Source organism: Saimiri boliviensis, chromosome 1 (genome assembly GCF_048565385.1).
Source record: "Saimiri boliviensis isolate mSaiBol1 chromosome 1, mSaiBol1.pri, whole genome shotgun sequence".
Classification (NCBI taxonomy): Eukaryota; Metazoa; Chordata; class Mammalia; order Primates; family Cebidae; genus Saimiri; species Saimiri boliviensis.
Genome location: NC_133449.1, coordinates 266,377,123 through 266,402,429, shown reverse-complemented (window position 1 = coordinate 266,402,429; position 25,307 = coordinate 266,377,123). Strand labels below are relative to the sequence as shown.

Genomic DNA, 25,307 nt, shown 5'->3' with positions numbered 1-25,307 from the left:
CATACTAGAGCATTTTCTTTTTATCATTCATGCCACATTGACCACATACTATAAGGGACTCTGTCCAATTTTCTACTCTAGAAAGTTAGAATAGAAATTTCTATTCTGACCAGTTCTGCATAGCACTTAACATGGAAGGAAGACAAAAGTACTTTTTAAATGATAAATACATTTATCCTCAAGTTTATAAGTTTCCAGATGTTCAGAAAGGCAGAAAGAATCCCAAAAAAACCTTGAAGTATGTGGTCAAAGAAATTCATACACAGGAAGTGGAGCAAGATGGCTGAACAGAAGTGTCTACTGATTGTCCTCCACACAGGAACACTAAATTAAGCAACTATCCACATAAAAATTACCTTCATGAAAAACAAAAAACAAGGTACAACCTCAGCCACTGTTGAGTATAGCACCAGGTGGGCTTTTGGGGTCCCAGATTGCAGGCTGTAGCTCTTAGACAGCATTGTGGAACCTTCTCTGGGTCAGAGGGGAGCCTGGTGCCCTGAAGGGAAAACCCTGGGCATTGCAGCATTCACCACAACCTGATTGAAGAGATGTTGGGCCTTGAATGAACACTGGGGTAGTGAGGATGTATTCACTGTGGCCCTGGGGCAGTAGTGGCCATGGGAGGAGACTCCTCTGCTTGTGGAAAGGGGAGGAAAGCATGGGAAGGACTTTGTCTTGTGACTTGGGTGCCAGTTTAGCCACAAGTAAATTCCTATAGTTTCTAGCTTCAGACCCTGGCTTCCAGATAGCATCTCTGTGGACACCCCAACTCAGGGAGAACTTGCCACTCCAAAGGGAAAAACATAAGCTGGGTTGGCTTCACCACCTGCTGACTGTAGAGAACCAGGGTCTTGAGCAAACATAGGCTCAGGAAGTGGTTACCGTGGGCCTTGGACAAGACCCAGTGCCATGATAACTTCAGGTCTAACCCAGTACAGTCCCAGTGGTGGTGGCCACAAAGGTACTTGTGACACCCCTCCCCCACCTCCAGGCAGCTTAGGGCAGAGAAAGAGACTCCAGTTGTTCAGGAGAAAGTAATAGAGAACCAGAGTCTCTGTCTGGTACTCCAGAGAATTCTTCTAGATCTTATCCAAGACCACCAAGGTGGCACATCCCTATAAGTCTATAAGAACTACAGCGTTAAGGGGCTTAGGGTGTCCCCTACTATAGAGACAGTTGCAGTGACCAAAAACTTAGATTACAATACCCAAGTCCCTTCAAATACCTGGAAAGCCTTCCCAAGAAGGATGGCTACAAGTAAGCCCATACTGCAAAGACTAACTTCAATGTCCAGACACCGATGAACATCCACAAGAATCAAGACCATCCAGAAAAACATGACCTCACCAAACAAACTAAATAAGTCACCAGGGCTGAGCACAGTTGCTCACTCCTTTAATCCCAACACACTGGGAGGCTGACGCTGGAGGTCACTTGAGCTCAGGAGTTGAGAACAGCCTGGGTAACGTGGCGAAACCTCATCTCTTCAAAAACACAAAAACTAGCTGGGTGTGGTGGTGTGTGCCTGTAGTACCAGCTACCAGCTACTTGGGAGGCTGAGGTGAGAGAATAACTTGAGCCCTGGAGGTAGAAGCTGCAGTGAGCCAAGATCATGCCCTTGCACTCCAGCCTGGGCAACATAGTGAGACCCTGCCTCAAAAAAATTAAATAAGATAAATAACAAGGCACCAGGGACCAATACTGAAGACACAGAGATATACGCCCTTTCAGACAGATAATTCAAAATAGCTGTTTTGAGGAAACTCAACAAAATTCAACGTAACACAGAGAAGGAATTTAGAATCCTATTAGATACAGTGCAAACTGTTGAAGGAATTTAAAATAATCAAGTAGAAATTCTGGAGTTGAAAAATGGACTGACATATTGAAGAATGCATGAGAGTCTCTTAACAGCAGAACTGACCAAGCAAAAGAAAGAATTAGTGAGCTAGAAGACACTTGAAAATTTGGCTATTTAAAAATACAGTTGGAGACAAAAAGTAATAATAATAAAAAAAAGAATAACAAATGTCTACGAATGCTAGCAGATAGCCTCAAAAGGGCAAATCTAAGAGTTATTGGCCTTAATGAGGAGACAGAGCAAGAGACAAGGGTAGAAAGTTTATTCAAAGTGCCAATAACAGACAGCTTCCCAAACCTAGAGAAAGATATCAATATTCAAGTACAAGGAGGTTCTAGAACACCAAGCAGAGTTATCCCATATAAGACTATCTCAAGGCATTTTATAATCAAACTCCCTAAGGTCATAAAAAAGAATAGGATTCAATCATTTGCAGTAATGTGGGTATAGCTAGAGGTCATTATGTTAAGTGAAATAAGCCAGGCACAGAAAGACAAACTTCACATGTTCCTACTTATTTATAGGGCTGGGAAGGGATGTGGGTGGGGGGAGGGTGGGAAATAGGAATAGTTAATGGGTACAAAATTATAGTTAGAGTGAATAATATCAGTATTTGATAGAACAGGGTGACTACAGTCAATAACAAAGTCAATAACAATGTAATTGCACATTAAAAAATAACTAAATGAGTATAACCGGATTATTTGTAATGTAAAGAAAAATAAAAGTTTGAGGTGATGCATACATACAAAAAATTTTAAAAACCCCAGGAATGCAAACAAACAAATAAGAAATTTATACCTGAGAAATCATGCACTGCTTTTGATGGAAAGAGGTTCAGAGTTTTCCTGCTGTGTATATGTACCAACTGCTATTTACAAAACATCCATTTTTAAAGAGTGGTTTCTTATCTAATATTTTTTACACAGTTTAAAACCTAAGAATACTATAGAAGAATAAAATAGAACAGAAGTAATCAATGCTGGCCCTTAATTTTCCACATCTTATTTCTAAGTAGAGGGGTCCTACTTAAAAATAACAAGAATAAAATATATTTTATTCAGAGAGCAAAGCTTCCTCCTAGGGAAAAATCCAGAACTCAAATAATAACTGGGTTTATTTTTTTTTGCAGGAATGTTTAATAAATTAGTGAAATCCAAATTCCTCAAATCTGAAACAACTGAATTTAATAGCAACTTTTGGATGGAACACTATCAAATTTAAAATATGTTAATTTCTTTTATCAAGTATAAGTATCTTATCAAAATATCAGTTTTCAACTACTTCAATTTTTTAAAAAATTCAAAATTTCAAATATAATTATAACATTTATCAAATATAAATTATCTTCTTTCAAAAGATGTAATAACATTCATCATAGGAATGTTGAATATAACAGGAAACGTAACAAATTTAAATAATACTATTTATAGACCTACTCCTACATTTGAATCAATATTTTCTGCTGTAGTTCTTATATTTTATAGCGAATAAATGCTGCAAAGCCCACATCATATTTTCTAATCACACTATACATTCATTTGTTCATTTATTCATTCACTTCAAAAACGGTTGCTGAGTGTTTAAGAGTCTGGAGGACCAGGGAAGATGTTATGGGTTCAACTGTGTCCCCTGAAACCTAAACTCCAGTATCTTAACATGGGATCCTATTTGGAATAGGGCTGTTGCAGATTTAATTAGCTAAGTTATGATGAGCTTATTATACTAAAGTGGGATGAACTCTAATCCAATATGACTGGTGTCCTTACAAAACAATAAAGTTTGGACCCAGGCACACAGGGGGAACACCAAGTGAAGGTGAAGGTGAAGGCAGAGGTCTAAAAGTCAAGGAATACCAAAGATCACAAACTACCAGAAGCTAGAAGACAAACATGGAGCAGATTTTCCCTGAGCCCTCAGAAGGAACCAACCCTGCAGACACCTTAATCTTAAACTTTTAGTCTCCAAACTGTGAGCCAACAATTTTCTATTGCTTAAGTCACCTAGTTTGTGGTAGTTTTGCTATAGCAGCTCTAGGAAGCTAATAAAGAAAACTTCCCTGAAGAACCCTCATTTATGTTAAGACCTAAAAATGAAATAGAAATTAGCTGAAGAAAGTGCTGAAAAGAACATTCTAATAGTTTGGTAATAGCATGCTCAAAGATAGAAAAGAAAGGCCATGTGTGTAATGATTAAGCATAGGGTCATCAAGCCAGATCAATTCAGTCCACTATTTGTTCTCATACTGGAACACACCCACACTCATTCATTTATTTACTAGCTATGGCTGCTTTCATGCTGCAATGACAGAGTAGTTGCGATAGAAATGATATTGCACACAAATCCTAAAATATTTACCATCTGGCCCTTTATAGAAAAAGTTAGTCAGTCCCTGTTAAAGCAAAGATTGCCTGGCTTCTATCACTTCTTAGCCATGTAGACATGGGAAAGTTACTTAATCTCTCTGTGCCTCATATTCTTCACTTATGGAATGGGGATTTTAAAAAATCTCTATCATAAAGTCATAAGAATTAAATATATGTATAGTGCTTAGAAAGACTTAGGCAACTAGTAAGTCTATATCATTATTTACTATAATTATCACCATTACTAAGTTTGAAGAACGAAAGTTGAGTGTTAGGCAAATATTAAGTCTATAAAATTGTTTATTATCTCATCACCATTAGCAAGTTTGAGAAACCAAAGATGACCAGTGTGAGGAAGATAGAGGTGTGGGATACAGCTGGAGAGCTAAACACAGGCCAAATTATTTTTTTGCAGGCTGCATTAAAACATTTTGGAGTTTATTCTAACATGAATGAAAACCATTCAACAGGAGTCTGTTTGGAGAGCTTCATCAGCTGAGTAGGATATTCTCCCAAGGGAGCAAAAATGTAAGGTGACTATAATAATCTCTTTAAATCCATCACAAAATTTTTACTTACAGAAAAATTTTATAATTTGTTGTATATTTTTATGTACAGTATTGAAAGATAAACTTTCAACAACTTTGTGAAACTGGTCCAAGTCATCAAGTAAAATGAAGTGTCTTATTAAGATTACAGATAGGAAACAAAATTTAGTACACAAACTCCCATGCAAATTGTTCTTTAAAGAGGTTTCCAGACTTAGTAGGAGTATCTTAGGTTAAACTTTTAGAAATAAGCATTCTCTGATCATTATTCTCACTTCTACTATGTTAGGGTAACCACAGAATTTATCATTTAATCTGGGAGACTTTTGAAAATAAAAGAGGGTACTATTAAAAGTTACCTCAAAATAATAGGCATAACCCTGCACTACTGAATTTTTTTCCATGAATCCTTGTCAGATAGAAGATGGACAAGACACATCATGAGGCTGAATGGCTAAAAAGTCATCCTGGATGAGACATCCTGAAGAATTGCACAACTCCTGTTTTGCAGTCTGAAGCACATCAACGTGCTAACAACAACAACAACAAACCAAAAGTGACTAAAAGAAGATACACATGACTTGGTGACTATTGTTTATAAGGTTCAAACTTGTTTACCTCCATGGCATCTTCTAAATTCTCTTCTGCATCTGCTTTCTCTGTCATCAGTTTGGCTGCCTTAAAATACGTTTTCATAAGTAGATAACCCCTTTTTGCTCCATTCCAGTATGACCGAGGAATTTCCACCAAGCCATACCCCAACAGCAGCACAAGAAGAAACAGACCCCATGTATTTGCAGCAGCTATCCCAATTGTCTGAAGCTGGTTCCTAAGAAAGAAAAACAGCAGATAATACGCATATTTTAATGGAAAGATAAAATGTGACTGCATAAACTGACGCTAACAAAGGAGACCCACAGCTTCTATTGCAGTTAAAATTAGCATCTGAATAATTCATGGTGATAATATGTATATATTTTCCCAAAGGAAACATTTTTCATTAGGTGCTTTCTTAAGAAGCCTCAAAAGGTTTCAAATTAACTTTGTTGCTTACCTAGCAAATCTCATGAATGCAATAGTGAGACCTAGTACTGCTGATCTATTCCTAAATTTTCAGAGGTAGACCTTCACATATGTTAAGTTATAAGTATAAAACAGATTTCAATTTTATTGAAATATCTAAATCTAAGATAACAGTAAGAACAAATATGCCCCCAAATTATAATCAAAACAAGGAAAAAAAATCACAAGTTCCAATAAAAAATAAAACCAGTTATTTTATCATATAAAAATTTTGAAGACTGGGTGTGGTGGCTCCCCTGTAATCCCAGTATTTTGGGAGGCTGAGGTGGGTGGATCACCTGAGGTTGGGAGTTCAAGACCAGCCTGACCAACATGGAGAAAACCCATCTCTACTAAAAATACAAAAGTTAGCCAGGCATGGTGGCACATGCCTGTAATCCCACCTACTTGAGAGGCTGAAACAGGAGAATCGCTTGAACCTGGGAGGCGGAGGTTGCAGTGAGCTGAGATTGCACCATTGCACTCCAGCCTGGGCAACAAGAATGAAACTCTGTCTCAGAAAAAAAAAAAAAAAAAATTGAAATTCTATTAAAAAAAATCATAAGGGTTATCACTTTTAATATATAGCCATTAGACTAACCATTAATCTTTTGCCTAAAATGTGCATTTTGAAATGTCATTCCATATTTTCTTTCTTGGTAATATGGATTATTCACATATTCTTTTGGAGAAAAATATATAACAAAATGTTTCTCAATGAAATGTCTGTTTAAATCTGCACATATGAAGTTAAAAATGAATTTTTAAAAATGCAAACATACGCAAAAGCAATGTTAAGAAGACTACTTTTCTTACCATTCTAAATGTAAATGTGGGTTTACAGCTACATAAATTAAAAATGCTCCAAAAATCAGCAAATAGGTGCCATAGTAGATTGCATTCTCAATTAGTGCAGTTTTGATCTTCCCAGTGATGGAAAACCCTCCTGATCTTGCATACGACTGCATAAAAGGTAAGAGAATCCTAGATGGATAGAAAACCAAAACAATTGATATATCTGTTTAATCTCAAAATACCAGAAATCAGTGAATCTCAATTTTAATGTATAGATCTTCTCATTAATAAATGTTTATGAGTAATCATTAATATTTAATAAACTATAATAGATGGTTAAGTATTTTTGTAATATAAAATTTTAGGGAAAACAAAGGCTCTAAGGCAGGAGAAAGCAAGGCACATTCCTGGAATCAAAGGAGGCCACAATGACCAGCAAGTGTGAATGATTGAAGATGAGTCTAAAATGGGCCTTTAAAGCCTTTATGAAGAGTCTGGACTGCATTCAAACAAAACACTTTGAATCAAATTTTAGTTTTCTAAGGCTTCAGCATGGAGAATGGATAAAAAGGGAGCAAAGTTGGAACTAGTTGAGAAGGGGAAGGGTGGTGATAGTGGTACGAACTGAAAAGGGAGAAGATTGGTTGACAACATACTGACTTTGAAGTAGTACCTAGAGACATCTATGAGAAGCTGCACACAAAGTAGTTTGCTACCAGCTTCAGAATTCAGGAGAGAGAACTAAAAATATGGATAGCTTCTAGAGTCATCACTGTGTCAACAGCACTGAAATAACATCAATAGATACTCATCTGGAAGCATGAATATGAAGAATGTGAAGGAAAGAACTGAGATAGATCTCTGAAAAATACCAACTTTTAAGAAAGAGGTAGAGCAACAGAAGGAGGATGGACCACCAAAAGAGACCAAGACAGAATAGTAGTGGGGAAAGGAAGAAAATCAAAGAGCATGTCGATTAGGAACTAGGATAGGAAAGTGAAAGTGGAGAGAGAGAACAATAGAATCAAATGCTGCCAAGAGGTGAAGTAAATTAAGAGCCTGTATGTATGAGTGGTGGAGTGAGAATAGAAAGCAGAGTACTGTGGGTTGAGGAACAAGTAAACAATGAGCAAATGGAGATATCAAATATAGAGAATTCATTTAAGAAGTTTGGCTGGGTAGGATAAACTATGGCATATACATATAATGAGATATTTTACAGAAATGGAAAAGAACAGAATAATGATACATGAAACACAACACAGATGAATTTCCCAAATATGTGAGCAAAGAGAGATGCAAAAAAAGTTCACAGTGCATAATTCTATGCTTATAAAGTTCATAAACAGGTAAAAACTAATCTATGGTGAGGGAAGTCAGAATCATGGTTACCTTTGGGGAGTGTGGGATGACTACACAGGAAGTATGAGCAAGGCTTCTGGGACATTGCTAATGTTCTATATCATCATCTGAGTGCTGGTGTAAATGAGTGTATTCACTTTGTAAAAAGTCAAACTAAACACAATCCATGCACTTTTCGGTATGAATTTATGCTTCAATTTTAGAAAGTTTCTAAAAAAATTTAGTTGTGATCAGATCAACAAGGCAGAGCTGGAAAGGGATCTGAATTGAGAGACTTATTTTTGTTCCTGTTTTCTTTTCAAAGGATGAGAGAAATGTGCATGCTTTGTTGAACTTGAAAGCTACAAGTATGTAACAAGAGCTGAAGGAGATGGATCCATATTTTAGGAAGAAGTGATGGCAGCAGCGGCCTGTCTGGAGCGGCCCCTGAAAAGATACTGGCTGCAACGGAGGAGGCCTGGTGGGGGCTGTGTGAACCATGGAGTTGGCAGGAGCTGGAAAGAGATGGGAGCCCCACCCACTTCCGAGTTGGTGGGGCAGGAGCCCTGCCTTCTCCAGCACAGCTGCAGCTGCCCAGCTGTGGCTGCGGACCCAGGCATGCTGCACTCTCAGGGACCCAGGAAGCCCCTCACAGGTTTGGAAGTACCTGTTCCTGCTGCCTGACCTCTCTCTGCGCCCAGCGGATACTCTGATTTTGGAAAAAAGTTGTGACTGAATCTAGGCACTATTGCAACCAGGCTGGGTATGCACACATACTCAGGAGAGCACTGACACACCAGCCCCCTGCTGCCTCAGCCCCTCTGGTCTTTGGACATCAACCAGCATGGGGGGGAGGCTGAGAGTGGGGCTGAGGGCAGCTCAGCGTGGGCCTGCAGGAACCATTTGGTATGAACAGCCTGGGCACCATGAATGATATGATTGGTGGTGGCAGGAGGCAGACAGGCTCCTGGGCAAAAGGGGGCAGGTCTCGGGTGAAGCCCTACCTTCAAGCCAGGGACAGCCTGAAGCCTGGGGACCAGGCCACCAGTTCTGTGGACCAGAGTGAGAACTCAGGATGCTTTTTCCAGGCCAGCCCATGACCCAGTCAGCACACACTTCCTCTACTCTGAAGCCCATAAAAACCCCAGCCAAGCCGGATTCAGGCAGATGAAGGAACAACCTGTCTCAGATAAGAGCTATCTACTCCAGTTTCCTCTCTGCTGAGGGCAGCACAGACAATGGGATAACCGGCCTGCAAGTAGGAGCTACCCACTATGGATCTCCTCTTCACTGAGAGCTGCAATTGTCAGGACGACCTGCCTGCAGAAAGGAGCTACCCACTTTGGGTCTCCTGAAAGCTGTACTATCATTGAAGAAAGCACCTTTTCACCTTGCTCACCCTCCAGTTGTCCGCATACTTCATTCTTCCTGGATGCAGGACAAGAACTCAGGACACGCCGAATGGTGGAACTCGTCCCTGCCACTCGCCATGTTGCAGGAGAGGAGGAGAGAAGAGCTGCGGCCCCTCCGGGAGCCCAGACCTAGGGGCTCCCCAAGGCAGGGCTGTGACACCCTCTTTGGGGCTCTGAGGTTTCTAGCATCTCCAGGCTTCTGGATACTACCACATTCTCCTCATCCCGATGCGGGTGCCCACAGCAGAAGCTGCTTGCAGAGCTGGCACCTGTGCTGGTGCCTGGAGCTGCCCACCCTGCCACAGCAGCCAGCATGCCTGGCTGTGCTCAGTGGCCTAACACCATGCTTACTTGCTCACACACACCCCTTGCCTCTCCACGCCTGGCTCACCCTTAGGAGGCGTGGGATCAGAGCCAGTAGCAGGAGCTGAGTGCAATCTGCCAGGGTGAGTGGGCAGAACGAGCCCAGCAAGCCTACCTAAAACTCAGGCAAAGGCACTACTGGCTACAGAGGTTTCCAGCTGGCAAAACACCCCTAAGAATCCTGTGACAGAAGGACTGGCTTTAACAAGCATGACTCTTCTGTCTCTGGAGGGGAAAGAAAAAAAGATGAGTAAGTATGTAGATTCGTTGGTGAGAAGCTGAAAGAGCTGCCGTCTGATGACTCCTGTTTTCACTGCTGGATGGAAGTAGTCTTTTGCTAAAAGTAAAGATGATTATGTTATTGTTCTTGTCATTGTTGATAGGGAGTACGAGGAAGAAAGCCACAAAAAGGACAGAAGTTTGAAGTGACTAGAAATATTTCTTGTAGAAAATGGAGAGAAAGCAAACTAAAAAAACAAAGTCGAAAAGTCTGGCAATGTTGAGGGCCCAGTTGAATTTAATAGACATGAATATACAAGAGCACTACTCTGCTATGTGATTTTTCTCTTGCAATGTTCAGTACCTCCAGTTTAACAGTGCAGTTGTTTGCAGATCTAAGAGATGCTTAGTACGCAGTGGATAAGTATAAGATTGGAACATAGCAGAAAGATAAAACTATAATGGGTAGAAAGATTCAGAATCCATTATTGGTCGATGAAACCATGGCTATAATTACAGCTATGCAGGGAGAGTCTGACAAGATGACCAAGATAGGACTCTAGGGAAGATCAACATTTAGAAAATGGGCAACAGAAGTGGCATCCATAAAGAAAATTCAGAAGGTTGGGGAAAGCAGACAGAAAGAAAACCAGAGTAAAATGACTTTAGCAAGGGCAATTTCATATAATAATGGGGCTGGAAGAAGGATTGGACTGAAGGGCAAAAGAGAAGGCAATAACGGGAAGGATATAATAACAAGAAAACCTTTGTTTCTGTTTTCTATTTTCTATTTGTGTGTGTGTGTGTTTTTTTCTTTTTCTTTTTTCTGTATGATGGGTCAAACCTGAGAGAGCAGAAAGGGGGAAAATAGAGATTTAAGGAAAAAATTAAACATAAATAAATTCCAAAAGTTAAAGATTCACTGAAAAAATAATGTTTTATTCCATTAGCCAAAATTTTTAAAATTTTATCCTTTACTGTAACTTACCAAGTTAAAAATTGTGATGTCCAATACACTACCCTCCAGAAAATTGGCATGATTCCATCAGGAATGTAACTCCATGGTTTGAAACACGGATGCTGGCTGTCGAATTAAAAATTTAAAGCCAATTTAATCATAAACAATGAGTACTTAAATGAATTATACAATTAATTTGCATGTGGCCAAGTTAATTTACATTCAGATTTTAAATCATTGACTCTAATAATCAAAAACCCATAAAATTCCACATAAATTTTAAAATTCAAAGCTGACTGTCAAACTAAAAAAAAAAAAACCCACAAAGTCAACAAAATAGTTTGTTCTGAATACACCATTTAAGTTTTCAACTTTCAGTGTACTTTTAGTCATTGGGTAAAAAGAAAACTTAATGTTCAACTAATAGACTAAAGTTCAACAATCATTAAAAGCGTATGTATTATAAAATAACATTTCTGATGATTACCTTTAAAATACATACTCACCCTATTTATAAGGTTAGGTACTCCCCCTCACCAACCCATCCCTCAATGTCTTGCAGGGCATAGGGATTGGGAGGGGAAAACAATAGGTGATTAATTCCTGAAAACTGGAATGCTAATTAAATCACTCATTATACCATAGCTTATATGGAGATGCATGCTAGCAACATAATTCTGTTTAACTTTCTGAACACATGATGAGTCTCTGATCATAAATTCATTTATGTAGCCATATTCCTAAGCTATAAGGATATCCCAAGAACTTCCAACAATCTGTAGTTGCTGCTGATCTTTATCCATTTTTTTAATAGTGCTTCAAATGAAAGTAACATCTGCATTTTAAATTTACCTTTTCTCAAGTTATATATTTTTTTTAAATACGCATAAAGAAACACGCAAATACTACTGAAAGCATTCTTAAAGGCTACAGTCAACATATATATGCTTTTTACTTAAAAGTTTGGTATGAATTCAGTATAATCTTTGGACAATTTGAACTTCATTCATTTTTTATGTAAACCTATAATGTTTTTGAAGGATGTGCAATATGAAAGGAATATCATAAGTACAGAAATACTTGTCCTTTATTATAGCCTTGTAAATTAAGCAAAAGTCAAAATGCATGCCACATTTTTAAATCAGAGATAGGCTGAGAGAAAAAACAGGTTTTAGAAATTACATACTCAGTAAAGAAAAACCAAAAAATCAGGTCTTCTTCAAGTTTTTCAGTACCATCTACTGAAGGGCCTTGTGGACCAGTAAATATTAAAAATTAGATTTAATTAGAATATGATGTAATAAAAAGTCTACTAGCAAAGAACTGAGGTAGCGGGAATCAGTAGAAAATGAGAATACTTACAAAAATATAAAATCTGGATGGTAAAAACTTTCAATTTTTAAAGAATTTGTCCCCTATAATTTTCATATATTTTTTTAAAAAGGAAATACCTTGGAACAGGATTAGCAGTTGCGTACAATCCTGTAATGTTGCTATTCTCAGGAGGGCTTGAATTTGCAGCAGCATGCTTGCACCGGTTGTATATTGTCTAAAGCAACGAACATATGGTTTAAAAATGAGAATCAAAAGGTTACCAAGTACTTAAAGGATATCAGAGTTTATAGAGTTTATAATTCTATCTATTTAAACTTACCTTCCCGGCTATGCTTTTTAATGACCAAATATCCACATAATCTTTTAATTCAAAATATAAGTACAAATTGACATAACTTAGCTGTCTTAAGAAATAACATTATTTCCAACATGCTGTATGATTACAATTATCTTTGAAATTGTGAAAATAAGTTTCACTCCTTACCGTACTAACATCCAGAGGCAGTATGAAGACAATAAGAAAGCAGAGATACCAAGCAAGCAGTGTTCCAATAATTACAAGTCTATGCTGTTTCTTAAAGTCTCCATATCGATGAAGTAGAAATAATGCCAGAAAAAAGACAAAAACAATCTCAAGTCCCAAAGCTGCACCACTCATTATTGAATATTTCACTCTGACTAATCAAAGTTATTCATGTACAGATCTGGACCATATCTGTGAAGTGAAAAGAAAATTAAAATGCATCATTAACATAGGAAATGACACTTGGAAATTTCCTAAATATTAATACATTAATAAACTATTTGGAGAAATGCCATGCTTTATATTGGACTACGAATAAGGTTGAAAGAGTAATTCCTATCCACCAGCACTTATATTTTATTTTTTAAAGCACACTTTAAAAATTTCATATGCCTTGTATTTTTAAAAACTTAGCAAAAATTGTACTAGTTCTTACAATATTACTAATTAAGATATTCTTAATTTAGATATCAACAGTTTTAATACAGTGTCATTTGGAGTTTGTTTCTTAATGCTATAAGTTCTAACAGAATAGCTTATACAAATAAGCTATTCACTAAATCCTAGAAAATCAGATACTTAGTAAAATACATTTTTCTAAGATTATTCATCCTCTATAAGATTTTTTAAAAGAGGGGGAGGAAAAAATGGAAAGACACCATTTAAAAGCAACCTTTCCTTTGAAACAGTATTTTTCTTTTGTGCTAATTTTGCCTAACAACTTTCATGACTCGAAATTATTACTCACTGCTTCACAAAATATATTTATTACTTCCCATTTATCTACATAAATCTTTAAACTTACTTTAACAAATTCTCATTTTTAATTTTTTTACTATTTTATATGCAGAAAATTTATCAATGACTATTGAATAAAGTCATAAATTTGAAAATATTCTTAATTTTATGATACAGTCATCAGCAAGTAGTTTACCTAATACCTCTCTACTCAAAAAAATTAGAGCATAAAGATTCAAAGTCTCTATTTTAAAATTAAAAAATTTGAGACCAGGCGAAGTGGCTCAGGCCTGTAATCCCAGCAATTTGGGAGGCTGAGGCGGGTGGATCACCTGAGATTGGAAGATCGAGACCAGCCTGACCAACATAGAGAAACCCCATCTTTACTTAAAAAAAAAAAAAAAAAAAAAATTAGCCAAGCATAGTGGCCCATGCCTGTAATCCCAACTGCTCAGAAGGCTGAGGCAGGAGAATTGTTTGAACTCAGGAGGCAGAGGTTGTGGTGGGCTGAAATCATGTCACTGCACTCCAGCCTGGGCAACAAGAGCAAAGCTCTGTCTAAAAAAAAAATTGATATCTCTCTATACTTAAAAAAAAATTTACTAATTGAAGGCAATATGAACTTTTTACCTTTGTTAGACTTTTGTTTATCTACGTACTACAATATTACAAGGAATTGATTACTATCCTAACATAGAGAATCAAGATTGTGATACAACCCAACAAATTAAAATAAGGGGCCGGGCACGGTGGCTCACACCTGTAATTCCAGCACTTTGTGAGGCCAAGGCAGGCAGATCACCTGAGGTCAGGAGTTCAAATCAGCCAGGCCAACATGGTGAAACCTTGTCTCTACTAAAAATACAAAAATTAGCCAGGCATGGTAGTGGGTGCCTGTAATCCCAGCTACTTGGGAGGCTGAGGTAGGAGACTTGCTTGAGCCTGGGAGGTGGAGGTTACAGTGAGCCGAGATCGCACCATTGCACTCAAGCCCGGGCAACAAGAGCAAAACTCCATCTCAAAAAATAAACAATAAAATAAGGGAGAATCAATAAAATACTTAAAATCAACAAACATCTCTAAAACTAGTTAGAATAATAAAAAAGAAAGTTTGAGTACTTTAAAGGGTTAAATTTAAATTTATATATAAAATACTCCTACATGAAATATCACAAACAAAAATCACATTTAATAAACAATTTTCTTCACTATTTCTTTATATTATTAAGCAGTTTCCACTTCAACTATCAATACTTTCATTTTTCTTATATGTCTAAAACTGAACCTCTTTCATCACTCTCTACCCTCTTATCCTGCTATATTTTTCTTCAATGCACTTACCCATCTGATATGATACACATTCTTTGTATTTATTGTCTCTCTGAACCTCTCCCCTTACACTAGAGACTCCATGAGAGCACAGACTTGACTATTTTATTCCACACTATATTCCAGTCTAATGTAGTGCCTAGCATATAGTAATATCAATAAATATTTGTTGAAATAAAAAAATACTGTTACTTTAATACATACACTATTTTTCTATTACTGCTAATTTCAAAGGCAATGTAAAACTCTTGTAATGGTAAACTGATTTTACAAATACTTATTACATCTCAAAAGGCTTAAAACTGTGAACATTACCAAATACCACTCAAATTTTCAAATTTCATATGCTATGAAACAACTTATACCACAAGAGTAAGTCAAATCTTATTTTTTTTAAAATAGACAAGGTTTTATCATGTTGCCCAGGCTGGTCTTGAACTCCTGAGCTCAAGTGATCCACCTGCCTCAGCTCCCAAGGTGCTGCAATTATAGGCATGTGCCACAGCACCCAGCCAAATCTTATTTTTAAGCCAACCATAGATTAAGCACTTGGCTGAAAGCTCAATGCAGAATGTGCTGATGACAAAACCATCTTCAAGATCTAGGTTTTTTTTCCTTTAAAAAAAAACCACTAGATGTGAGATTAAATATAACATAATTATCTGAAAATTCTTTTATGATGTGAACTAGACCTGAAATTGTCCAGTGAAAGGAATATGACAATCATAAGGAAAAAAGACTAAATATTAGAGATTACCAAAGGAATGCTAAATAAAGTATGACAGAGCCAAATGATGATATAATACTGTAGTGTAAGAAATATTTGTTAAGATTATTTAATAATATCAAAAAATTACTCTAACAGCAATTGAAAATTTGACACATTTTAACATAAGCATAAAAAAGAGTAAGGTAACAATGAAATATACTAAAATATCAATAATCTTTAGGTGGTAAGATATGTGCATAATAAGCAAACAATAGGCTGTGCACGGTAGCTCCCACCTGTAATCCCAGCACTTTGGGAGGCTGAGGCAGGCGGATCACCTGAGATCAGGAGTTTGAGACTAGCCTGGCCAACATGGTGAAGCCCCATCTCTACTAAAAATAAAAAATTAGCCAGGTGTGGTGGCACACACCTGTAGTCCCAGCTACTCAGGAGGCTGAGGCTGGAGAATCACTTGAACCTGGGAGGCAGAGGTTGCAGTGAGCCAAGATCACACCACTGCCCTCCAGCCTGGGCAACAGAGTAAGACTCTGTTTCAAAAAAAAAAAAAAAAAAAGCAAACAACAAAATCAGTTATAAACCTGACACTAGCTATTAATTTTTTTTACTATAGCACTCAGTTTTTTAGTTTGATTCATAGTCAGCACTTTAAAGCGTTGTGGATGAATAAATAGAATTATGGATCCTTTATTCTAGTGATAAATGATTTGGTTACATCCCTTTCCACACTTAGCATGTTGGTCTCCTACCACAGCTGTAACAAACTGCTACAAACTTAGTGACTTTAAACAACACTTATTTATTATTAATAGCTTACAGTTTCTGTAGGTCAGAAATTCAAACACAGCATAGTTCAACTTAGTTCTCTGCTTAGGGTAACACAAGTTTAAAATCAAGGTCAGCAGGTTTGCATTTTTCTCTGAAGAAGAATCCATTTTGAAGCTCATTCAGGCTACTGGCAGGGCCTCATACTGTAGCTCAGGCTGGAGTGCAGTGGAATGGTCATGGCTCAGCATAACCTTGGGCTCCCGGACTCAACTGACCCTCCCACTTCAGCTTCCAGAGTAGCTAGGATTATAGGTGCACATCACCATGCCTGGCTAATTTAAAAAAAAAAAAATTTTTTTTTTTTTTTTAGAGGCAGGGCCTTGCTATGTTGCCCAGGCTGGACTCAAATGCCTGGCCTCAAGTGATCCTCTCACCTTGGCCTCCCAAAGCACTGAGATTAAAGGCATGACCCACCTAGCCAAGCCAAAACTCAGTTCTTTATGGTTATAGGACTGAGATTCCCTGTTCCCCTGCAAGCTGACAGTAGGCACTTGACCTTAGCTCTACAGACCTCTCCCCAGTCTTTGCATGTGGCTCTGTATATCTTTTTCTAATTGTATACATTTAAAGTACACAACAGTAATGTTTTAATATACTGTACATATACAGTGAAATACAAACCATAGTCAAACAAATTAACATAACTATGTCCTCACATACTTCTCTTTCTGTGTATGTGTGTGTGGTCCTGTATATTTTAAAAGCGCAATGGCTTGTTAACTTCTCCTCATGCCTGAAATCTCTATTTTTTAAGGCTCATCTGATTACACTGGAACTACCTGAATAATCTAGTCATTTTTACTGATTCCAGAGATTAGGAGATAGACATTCTTAGGGTAAACATTATTCTGTTTACCATACCATCTATTTCTGTTGAGGCTTAAATATATTGCCTTCTTATGACATACAGCTAGGACAAGTGATCCCATAAAATTGGAGATAAAAATTGGTTTTCTGAACTTGAGATGAGAAAATAATAGTTTCAAAGTCCATATCTTTAACCTTGTACCAACATTCAAGTGAGGAGTTGCAAGGTTTAAGAAAGAAGAAGAAAGGAGATGATAATGATGATGATGATGACGACAACGATGATACTAAAATGAGGAGGCAAATAAAAATTCAGTGCCATGTGATTAAGCCCACAGTAGCAAAACTTGATTATACTCAAAATCAAAATGCCAATTCATTAAAACTACCAGATTTTAGTGCCTGATGTGTGGGCATATCGTACCCTTCAAAATATCAGTTCTGAAAGTCTTAAATATTTAAAATCCAATTCAATCTTTTTCCAATCATCAAAATATTATTTCGAATTACTTTCAAATGCCTTTATAATGGTTTCATAATTAGCATGTTAATGTTACTGACTTGAAGTACTGTTTCCTGAGTACTTTATGGCTGATAATAGTTTTTCAGGTCAAACACCCTTTGATGAAATTTTAGAGGTTAAGATAATTTTGAAGTTTGAAGAATTCCAAATGTTTTGAGAGACAGAGAAAGAATGGGTAGTAGTTGATCAGAATACAAACAAAACACTGACAAAAATTTTGTCAAAACCAAAGATTCTGAAACCAAATGAAAAATTTATGACTGGAACCTAATGATTCATCAGACTCAAATACTGTTAACTTAAATATCTGAGTCTGATGATCATTAGGTACCAATGAGAAATTTTACTTAATGTATCTGTATTTTTACTCAGATATATGAAATAAAAACTAAAAGACAACTCAAAATCACAATGAAAAATCAAAAGAACCAGAACCAGAAGTGAATAAGTCAACAATTTTCCACCAAAAATAAAAATTTAAATCTTCCAAACATAATTGTTATTCTCAAAGATTTCAGGTATAGAGAGAGTTCAGTTTAAGGCACAGACTACTGCAAGGAGACTATTACTTCCATTCTGAAAATGAAAAAAAAAAGTCATAATTATTTCATAAAGAAATATATCTAAGAGCTGAGTTGGTGAACCAACCAGGTAACCTGAATTCGAAAATGTGGCAAGCCCCTGAGGTAAAGCATACCTACAAACCGCTTTACCTTTTGCAAGGCATGAAGAGAAGAGGTAGCAATCATGTAAGCATATAAAAAAAAGAACTGAAATGTTACTGAATTCTTAAAGATTTCATATATAGAAATTGCAAGACATCTTGATAGAGAATAATCTGTAAAGCGTTTCCTAATAAAGAATTTTTTAAAAATTAGTATCTAACATTTGGTATGTGTTAACCAAATTTTAAGCATTGTATTAATACTAGTACCTACCATGCTTTATCAAATTAGATGTTACAACCTAGTAAGAAAGGACTGTTCGTTTCCTTGTTTAACAGAAAAAAAGTGCCGAGAGGGTGAGTAATTTGTCCAAGTTAACAGAGTTGGTGAATGGTAAAGCTAGGATTCAAAGAGAGGCATCTTCACTATAGAGCCTGGATCATAATTACACGTCTCTTCTCCAGTCCAGACGTACTTTCTTAATGCAATTTAAATTCCTTAATGATTTATTTTTTTCAGTCTTCACAGAGAACAAATTAGGAACATTCTCCCGTGATTCTTTTAGATATAGCAAGACAGAATGCTAAATCATGTTTAATACAAAATTTAACACAAACTTTTTGCCTTAAGATTATACTACCATTACTTGATTTAAGAGTAATATATGACTCTACTGTACATGGGAAAAGTGGAAAACACAGAGCAAATTAGAACCTTTTTGTTCTTGCCCCAATCTGCTTATCATAGAGCATTAAATTGCAATGAATTAAAGATCTACTTTAAAATTAATCAAGGAAAAAAGGTCCTATTGAAATTTTATTGGCAGATAGAAACTTCTTGATATGTAATGTTTCTCAGTCATTTGCTCCCCTAAGCTAAATAATATAAGTAAAAAACTAAAGAAATTTTAGCATTTACTTCGTGTTATGACAGAACTAAGGAAAAATATACAGCCCCTCTGTTTAAATAGAATCTCTTCTGTCATATTTCATCTCCAATAATGGCATACCTACTAAATATATATTTACAACTTGTAGTCAGTTATGACTGCCAGTCCTTTTTGGCCCCTCCTGTTCCCTGATATTGATCATCTTTTAATTTGCGGTTATGACTGCTTAACTGACATTGCTTTTGCCTCTCTCAAGCATCTCATGTTGTATGATAAACAGTCACTGTAGATTTGCCGATTTACAGTCACTTTGTATTCTATCTGAAGCTTCCAAAAGGGTACTAGTAATTACTCATCCTAATTTCATTTGTATTATTTTAAAAATGGCTTTTGTCTTGGATACTGATAGAGTAATTCCAATTCTAGAAAAATGGTATATTTCTCATTAAAATGGAACACGGAGTGCACTGAGTGAAATAAAACCAATGAAATTAATCAGAAAAAATAAGATGCATCAATAGCAATCACAATACAGTTCTTTGTCACCAGAGAACAACCTCTATGTACCTACTAATCTCATCTTCAATGGACACAATTCCTTACATTAAAAAGAATCGATTATACCAATTTAAACTTGTATTTATTATACTAAGGTAATAGCCATGATTAGAAGGAATGTAAAAAAATTATTCCCATATTAGGAAGATAAAGTATTTCTGTTACTGGGGCAAACTATTAGACTAATTTTCAAAGTTGACAGGCTACCCCTGAAGTCCTACAGAGGACCTTGTGTTCACTAATTGAGATGTTGCAAGTATTCTATTAATCAGGCAACTTCCTAGTAAAACCAAGACTGAACAAAAATATTTCTCATCTTTAAATTTAGAATCATCTCATCGATTAGACCTTCCTATTTATGAGATCTATATCTAAAGTGGGCTCTTGCAATTACATCTCAAAATTGTTTATTCTCATTATTTTGGCATATTATGGCATCTTACATATTTTTGTTTATTCTTTCTCCTCCATTAGCTTACAGGTTCTGTTTTGTTCCCTTTCCTGAAGGAAATTATAATTTTTGTGTCAATGTTTTCTCCTATGATTTGCAATCTTAAGGGAAAGGATGTAGAGTCAAACTAAGGCAACTGCTTTCTCCTTGGCCAAAGTAACATAAAGGTCACTTTGTGTAAAAAATCAGGATATTGCATTTTTAAATGTTTTCCATACATTAGTTTAATGACTGGCTCAGCCTAGTATTCTGCACCTAATTCCAATCAAAATCAAGTTGTGAACAGATTCGTTATTTACACCAATCTCACCTTTCAAGAACAAGCTAAAGGTTCATGAATTCCTTCCTTCCTCAAGAGGCAGTTACTTTTCAAGCTAAGGACCAAGGCTGAAACAAACACATACCTGGGCCAGGAAGGTTTAATTTCACTACAGAGCGAATCATTTTTTCAAGGAAACCAGAGGGTGTGTCATACAGCATCACTGAATATTCTAATATGCGATGAAGATGTTATGCTTCCTTAGGAACTTCATAAATCTTCATCTTCATGAGGTTTAGAATTCATCCCCCTTCCCTCTTCCACTGTTTTCTCGGGGTCACAGTTGTAGTATAGTTTGCCCAATAGATTTCGCATGGTCATTGTACCTAGAATATGTCACCCTCCCTACTTTAACCACCCCCAAAATCTTCTCAGCAGATAGGCTGAAAACAGCTCGCTTTCAGGCGGCGACGCAAACACACGTAGCCCGCTGAGCGTCAGCAAGCAACCAAAAGTCTTTGCTGGAGGCCCCCTGCGTTGCATGGGTAAAGCCCGTTTCAAAATACAGTCCTTTCATTTATTCCCATGCTACTATTTATGAGACCTGTCAAGGCTGCAAGGGCATGCGCAGCCTTCCCACCACAAAGGACCCGCTGGGGTCTCCGGCTCCCCTAAAATTAAACCACTGTTTTTCGTTCCAACTGCGTTTTTAGCTATTGTGCGTATTTTACAGATAAAGGAAGGATCCTGTCCACAGACCCAATTCTAAGGGCCGCCTCCTCCCCGAAGGAGAAAGCAGCTTCCTGGCAAAGGGACGAACAGGTGTGACGCCCGCGGTTCGCAGCCTCTCACCTGGCCGGCGGGCTGGGCTACAGCCACCACTCAGCGGCCAGAGATGTGGGCCCCGCGGCGGCGGCGGCGGCCACTCGGGGTCTCCCGGGTCCCCTCTCTTGCCGCCTGCGCTCGGCCCGGGTCCCCAGACACCAAAGCGTCTCACGCGTTCCCCCTCAGGCTCACCGTCCGATCTCGCCAGACAGCATCTGGATGGGACCAGGAAACGGCGGCCGCCACAGCTGTCTAGGTTCTGGGATCCACGCTCAGAGACGATAGCGCTGGCGATCACCAGAAGGCCTGCAGGCTCCCGGGAAAAGAATATCCGTCTACAGTCAAGCTGCTGACATTTCCCAGTCAGCCTTAGCGCCGCCCGCTTCCGCCTCCCCGCCTACCCCGTGGACCAGCCAGTCCCGCTCCCGCGGGGGGTTGTGGGTATCTCGAAGGCCGGCAAAACTGCCAGGGAAGGAAGTAAGGGCGAGCCAGTCGGACTACGAAACAGGACGGAAACTACAATTCCCAGCAGGCCGCGGGGCCGCAGTGCCCCGCGAAGCAGAGCGGGCTTGTAGAGTCTTGCGCGCGCTGCTGGGATGGAACGTTGCTAGACTTAGCGGGTCTAGCTGCTGGGGGCCCGAGCAGCAAGCTCGGAGCCGCCGCGCGCCAAAGCGGGAATCCGGGAGGCCGGCAGCTCTGCAATTAATGCACATATTTTAAACTCCTGAACCTGAGGACGCTATGCACAGGTAAACAGATTGCAAAAAGTGGAAGAGCATGAATGGACCCTCTTAATAATTCTTTTAGGCCCCGAATATCGCTACTGGCTAATATTGTTGTAAGGCTGTTAAGTGAATGGTTGCTTAGCCCCTTCTTGTGGAAAGAGTGAATGGCTGGATGCTTTAGTGCGGGGATCAGCGTGCGGTTTTATTTGGCTTCCCTAATTGAGCTTTTCTGCCACCGTTTTCAATCAGTGTATGATTGCCCTCTCTCTCTCTCTCCTTGTCTGTTCCCTCCACTGGGAGAAATTCTTGAGGCCTTCTGCAGTATCGTAAGTCAAAAACCCTTTTCGATTTGTTCTTTAAATTTCTTTTTTTTTTTTTTTTTTTCTTGAAAACTCGCCGCGAGCGTGTAAAAAGGGCGATTCTGTTAGCCGCTGTAAAGGTTCTCTACAATGCATAAATTCTAGCTTCTTTAATGCCTCCCTTGGAATTCTTTATGGGTGTTTTCGAAAGGAACCGGGGGTATTGTGCACTTCTGCAGGAAGCACCTCCAGGAGATTCCAGACCTGAGTAGCAACGTTGCCACTAGCTTCACGTGGGGATGGGATTCCAGCAAGACTTCTGAACTGCTCTCAGGCATGGGGGTCTCCGCCCTGGAGAAAGAGGAGCCCGACAGTGAGAACATCCCCCAGGAACTGCTCTCAAACCTGGGCCTCCCGCAGAGCCCCCCAAGGAAACGGCTGAAGAGTAAAGGGAGTGACAAAGACTTTGTGATTATCCGCAGGCCTAAGCTAAATCGAGAGAACTTTCCAGGTAAGGCTATGAGGGTTAAAAAATGTCAGTTACGCAAAGGGTGGATTTAGCTATGCAGTTGGGAAACCTTTGTTCAGGGATCTTTACCATGGGTTCCTTTTAAGATTGCCTAATTCTGAAGTTATTTTTTCAACAAAATGGGGGAAGTCGTCAAGTATGCAGGAATCTTGGTGGGTATATATGTTTTGGTGCATAATCACCTTGAAAGTTTTAACCCATGAGAAGACGCTGCTGCCTTTTTCCTTAGAAGGGAATCTGCCTGCCCGAAGGCCAGCTCGGTGCCACCGATGAATAGAAACATAAACAGTGGTCTTCTTGTAGGATTCCTTTTGCTTTGTACCCCTGAGTGAGCTTTTTGTCTTAATCACTTTGGGTATTTATCAGTGGACTGCTGAAGTGAATGTTTACCTAAGTGGAGGAGATTTATCTCCCCATGTTCACTCCCACTCCCATATTGGCTTCTCCTGTGTGTTCTGTCTCCATTACTGCTAATAATATATTGTTTAATCACCCAACCCAAAAACCTGGAGTCAGTAAGATTCCCACCTTCCCACAACATCCAGTCGTTCATCACATCTTGTCCTCTTCTCTGGTAACTATTTCTTAAGTTCTCATCACCTCTTGCCTGAACTGTTGGAGTAGATTTATAATTCCAACCTTCTTCTCCCCAGAGCTATCCCACAGAACTGGAACGGATTGACTGAAATGTAGAACTCACTGTGTCTTCCCTCCTTAAGAGCTCCCCATCCCCTAGTTTCTCAAGCAGGTGAACGAGTGCCTCCCAGAGTGAACCAGAACCCTGGAGTACGCAAAAGCCATAGGGTAAACATAGGGCATTGACCTGGGGTTATCAGTTTTTCTCTAAGTCAGTAAGACATTTAAAACAGTAATACAGCAAATATTTGCTGAGCACATACCATGTGCTAGGCAGTGTTCCAGGTGCTGGAGATACAGGAGTGAATACAACATAAACATTTCTCTCTCAGGGAGCATCCATTCTAGTGAGAGAATACAATAAACACAATAAATATGTTGAGGTAGTATGTTAGAAGGTGATAAGTGCTATGGCTAAAAACACAAATAGAACAAGCCAAGAGGGAATGCAGGTCCTTGGGTGGGAAGATAGAGTGTACTTTTAAACCAGGTATTGAGAGAAAGCCAAAATTGGACAGTGACCTTTAAGCAAAGACATAAAGGAGGCCAGGGAGTGTGCCATGCAAATATTTTGGAGAAAAGAGTTCCATGCAGAAGGAACAGCCATTGCAAAGATCCTGGTGCATAAACGTGACATGTTTGTTCCAGGAACAGGGAGGTGGTATTCTAAGAGTGGAATGAGCAAAGTGGGGAGTCAGGAGATCAGACTGGAAGTAATGTTGGGCAGAGGTGTGATGGGACCCGATTTAACCTTTTAAAAAGGACACACTGATGTGTTGACTCAATTGCAGGTGTGCCAAGGGTAGAAACTTGGAACTTTTTAAAATTTTATATTTTCAAAGATGGAGTCATGCTCTGTCGCCCAGGCTGGCGTGCAGTGGTATGATTTTGGCTTTTGGCTCAGTGTCTTCACCTCCTGGATTCAAGTGATTCTCCTGTCTCAGGTCCCCATGTAACTAAGACTACAGGCATGCACCACCACACCCAGCTAATTTTTACTTTTTATAGAGATGGGATCTCACTGTCTTGCCCAGGATGGTCTCAAACTCCTGGACTCCTTCAGCCTTGGTCTCCCAAAATGCTAGGATCACAGGCATGAGCTACCTACCACACCTGGCCAAAGCTTGGAGTGCTGTTGGGGATGAAGGTGGTCAGGTTCCAGATAAATTCTGATGTTAAAGTCAACAATTTAGGAGGCTATTGAAATCTGTGGAAGAGGTGATCAGAGTCTAAATTGAGATCAGGTTGGGGATTAAAGGTTTAAAGATGAAGTCTTAAAGACCCAAGATAATTAAGTATGTTCGTAAATCCTCCCATCTGGTTTCCTTTGCAGAAGGGTTGATAGATTGGTTGTTTTAGTTGGTTGGTTGCTCTCTCACTTCAGCAGCACATATACTAAAATTGGAAATACAGAGAAGATTAGCATGGCCCCTGCGCAAGGATGACATGCAGATTCGTGAAGTGTTCCTCTACTTTCTTAATTAAAAAAAAAATACATTTGTTTTCAGCCTTTTCTTTAGGAAAGAGAACTTTGTCTAATTTATGGTCTGAGAATATATATCAGGAACTGGATTAATTAGAGAGGCAGTAGAGGGTTGTAGTGAAGTCAGATCTGAGTTTGAATCCTTATTCTGCTGTTTACCAGCCTTGGAACATTGCTTTCTCTGCCTTAGTTCCTTCATCTGTGAAATGGAGTGCTGTAGTAATACCCGCTTCACAGGTCATTGTGAAGA

The 25,307-nt window shown here is 38.6% G+C and overlaps 2 protein-coding genes and 1 non-coding gene across 7 annotated transcripts in view; 2 read left to right on the top strand and 1 right to left on the bottom strand.

The window, feature by feature from the left end:
• The window catches only part of LMBRD2 (LMBR1 domain containing 2), a 47,938-nt gene extending 26,157 nt beyond the window's left edge, over positions 1-21,781 (bottom strand). Inside the window, exons 1-6 of one of the 4 annotated variants that reach the window (XM_003925922.3) lie at positions 21,413-21,781; positions 12,748-12,978; positions 12,380-12,477; positions 10,959-11,054; positions 6,657-6,824; positions 5,397-5,607 (exon numbers count right to left, since the gene is read on the bottom strand). In XM_003925922.3, coding sequence (XP_003925971.1) covers positions 5,397-5,607; positions 6,657-6,824; positions 10,959-11,054; positions 12,380-12,477; positions 12,748-12,921 — 747 coding nt within the window. In that variant the 5' untranslated portion in view covers positions 12,922-12,978; positions 21,413-21,781. The other 3 variants (XM_010336676.3, XM_074386608.1, XM_010336677.2) reach the window with 3 other exon arrangements.
• Positions 21,782-21,887: 106 nt separating this feature from the next.
• SKP2 (S-phase kinase associated protein 2) overlaps positions 21,888-25,307 on the top strand; it is a 34,844-nt gene continuing 31,424 nt past the window's right edge. Inside the window, exons 1-2 of one of the 2 annotated variants that reach the window (XM_010336675.3) lie at positions 21,888-22,436; positions 22,649-22,920. In XM_010336675.3, the coding sequence (XP_010334977.1) occupies positions 22,363-22,436; positions 22,649-22,920 (346 nt within the window). In that variant the 5' untranslated portion in view covers positions 21,888-22,362. The remainder of the gene's footprint in view (positions 22,437-22,648; positions 22,921-25,307) is intronic. The other variant, XM_003925921.4, reaches the window with a different exon arrangement.
• On the top strand, positions 24,942-25,050 carry LOC120365646 (U6 spliceosomal RNA). Its single transcript, XR_005580536.1, has one exon. It is a non-coding gene; the product is annotated as a U6 spliceosomal RNA (small nuclear RNA).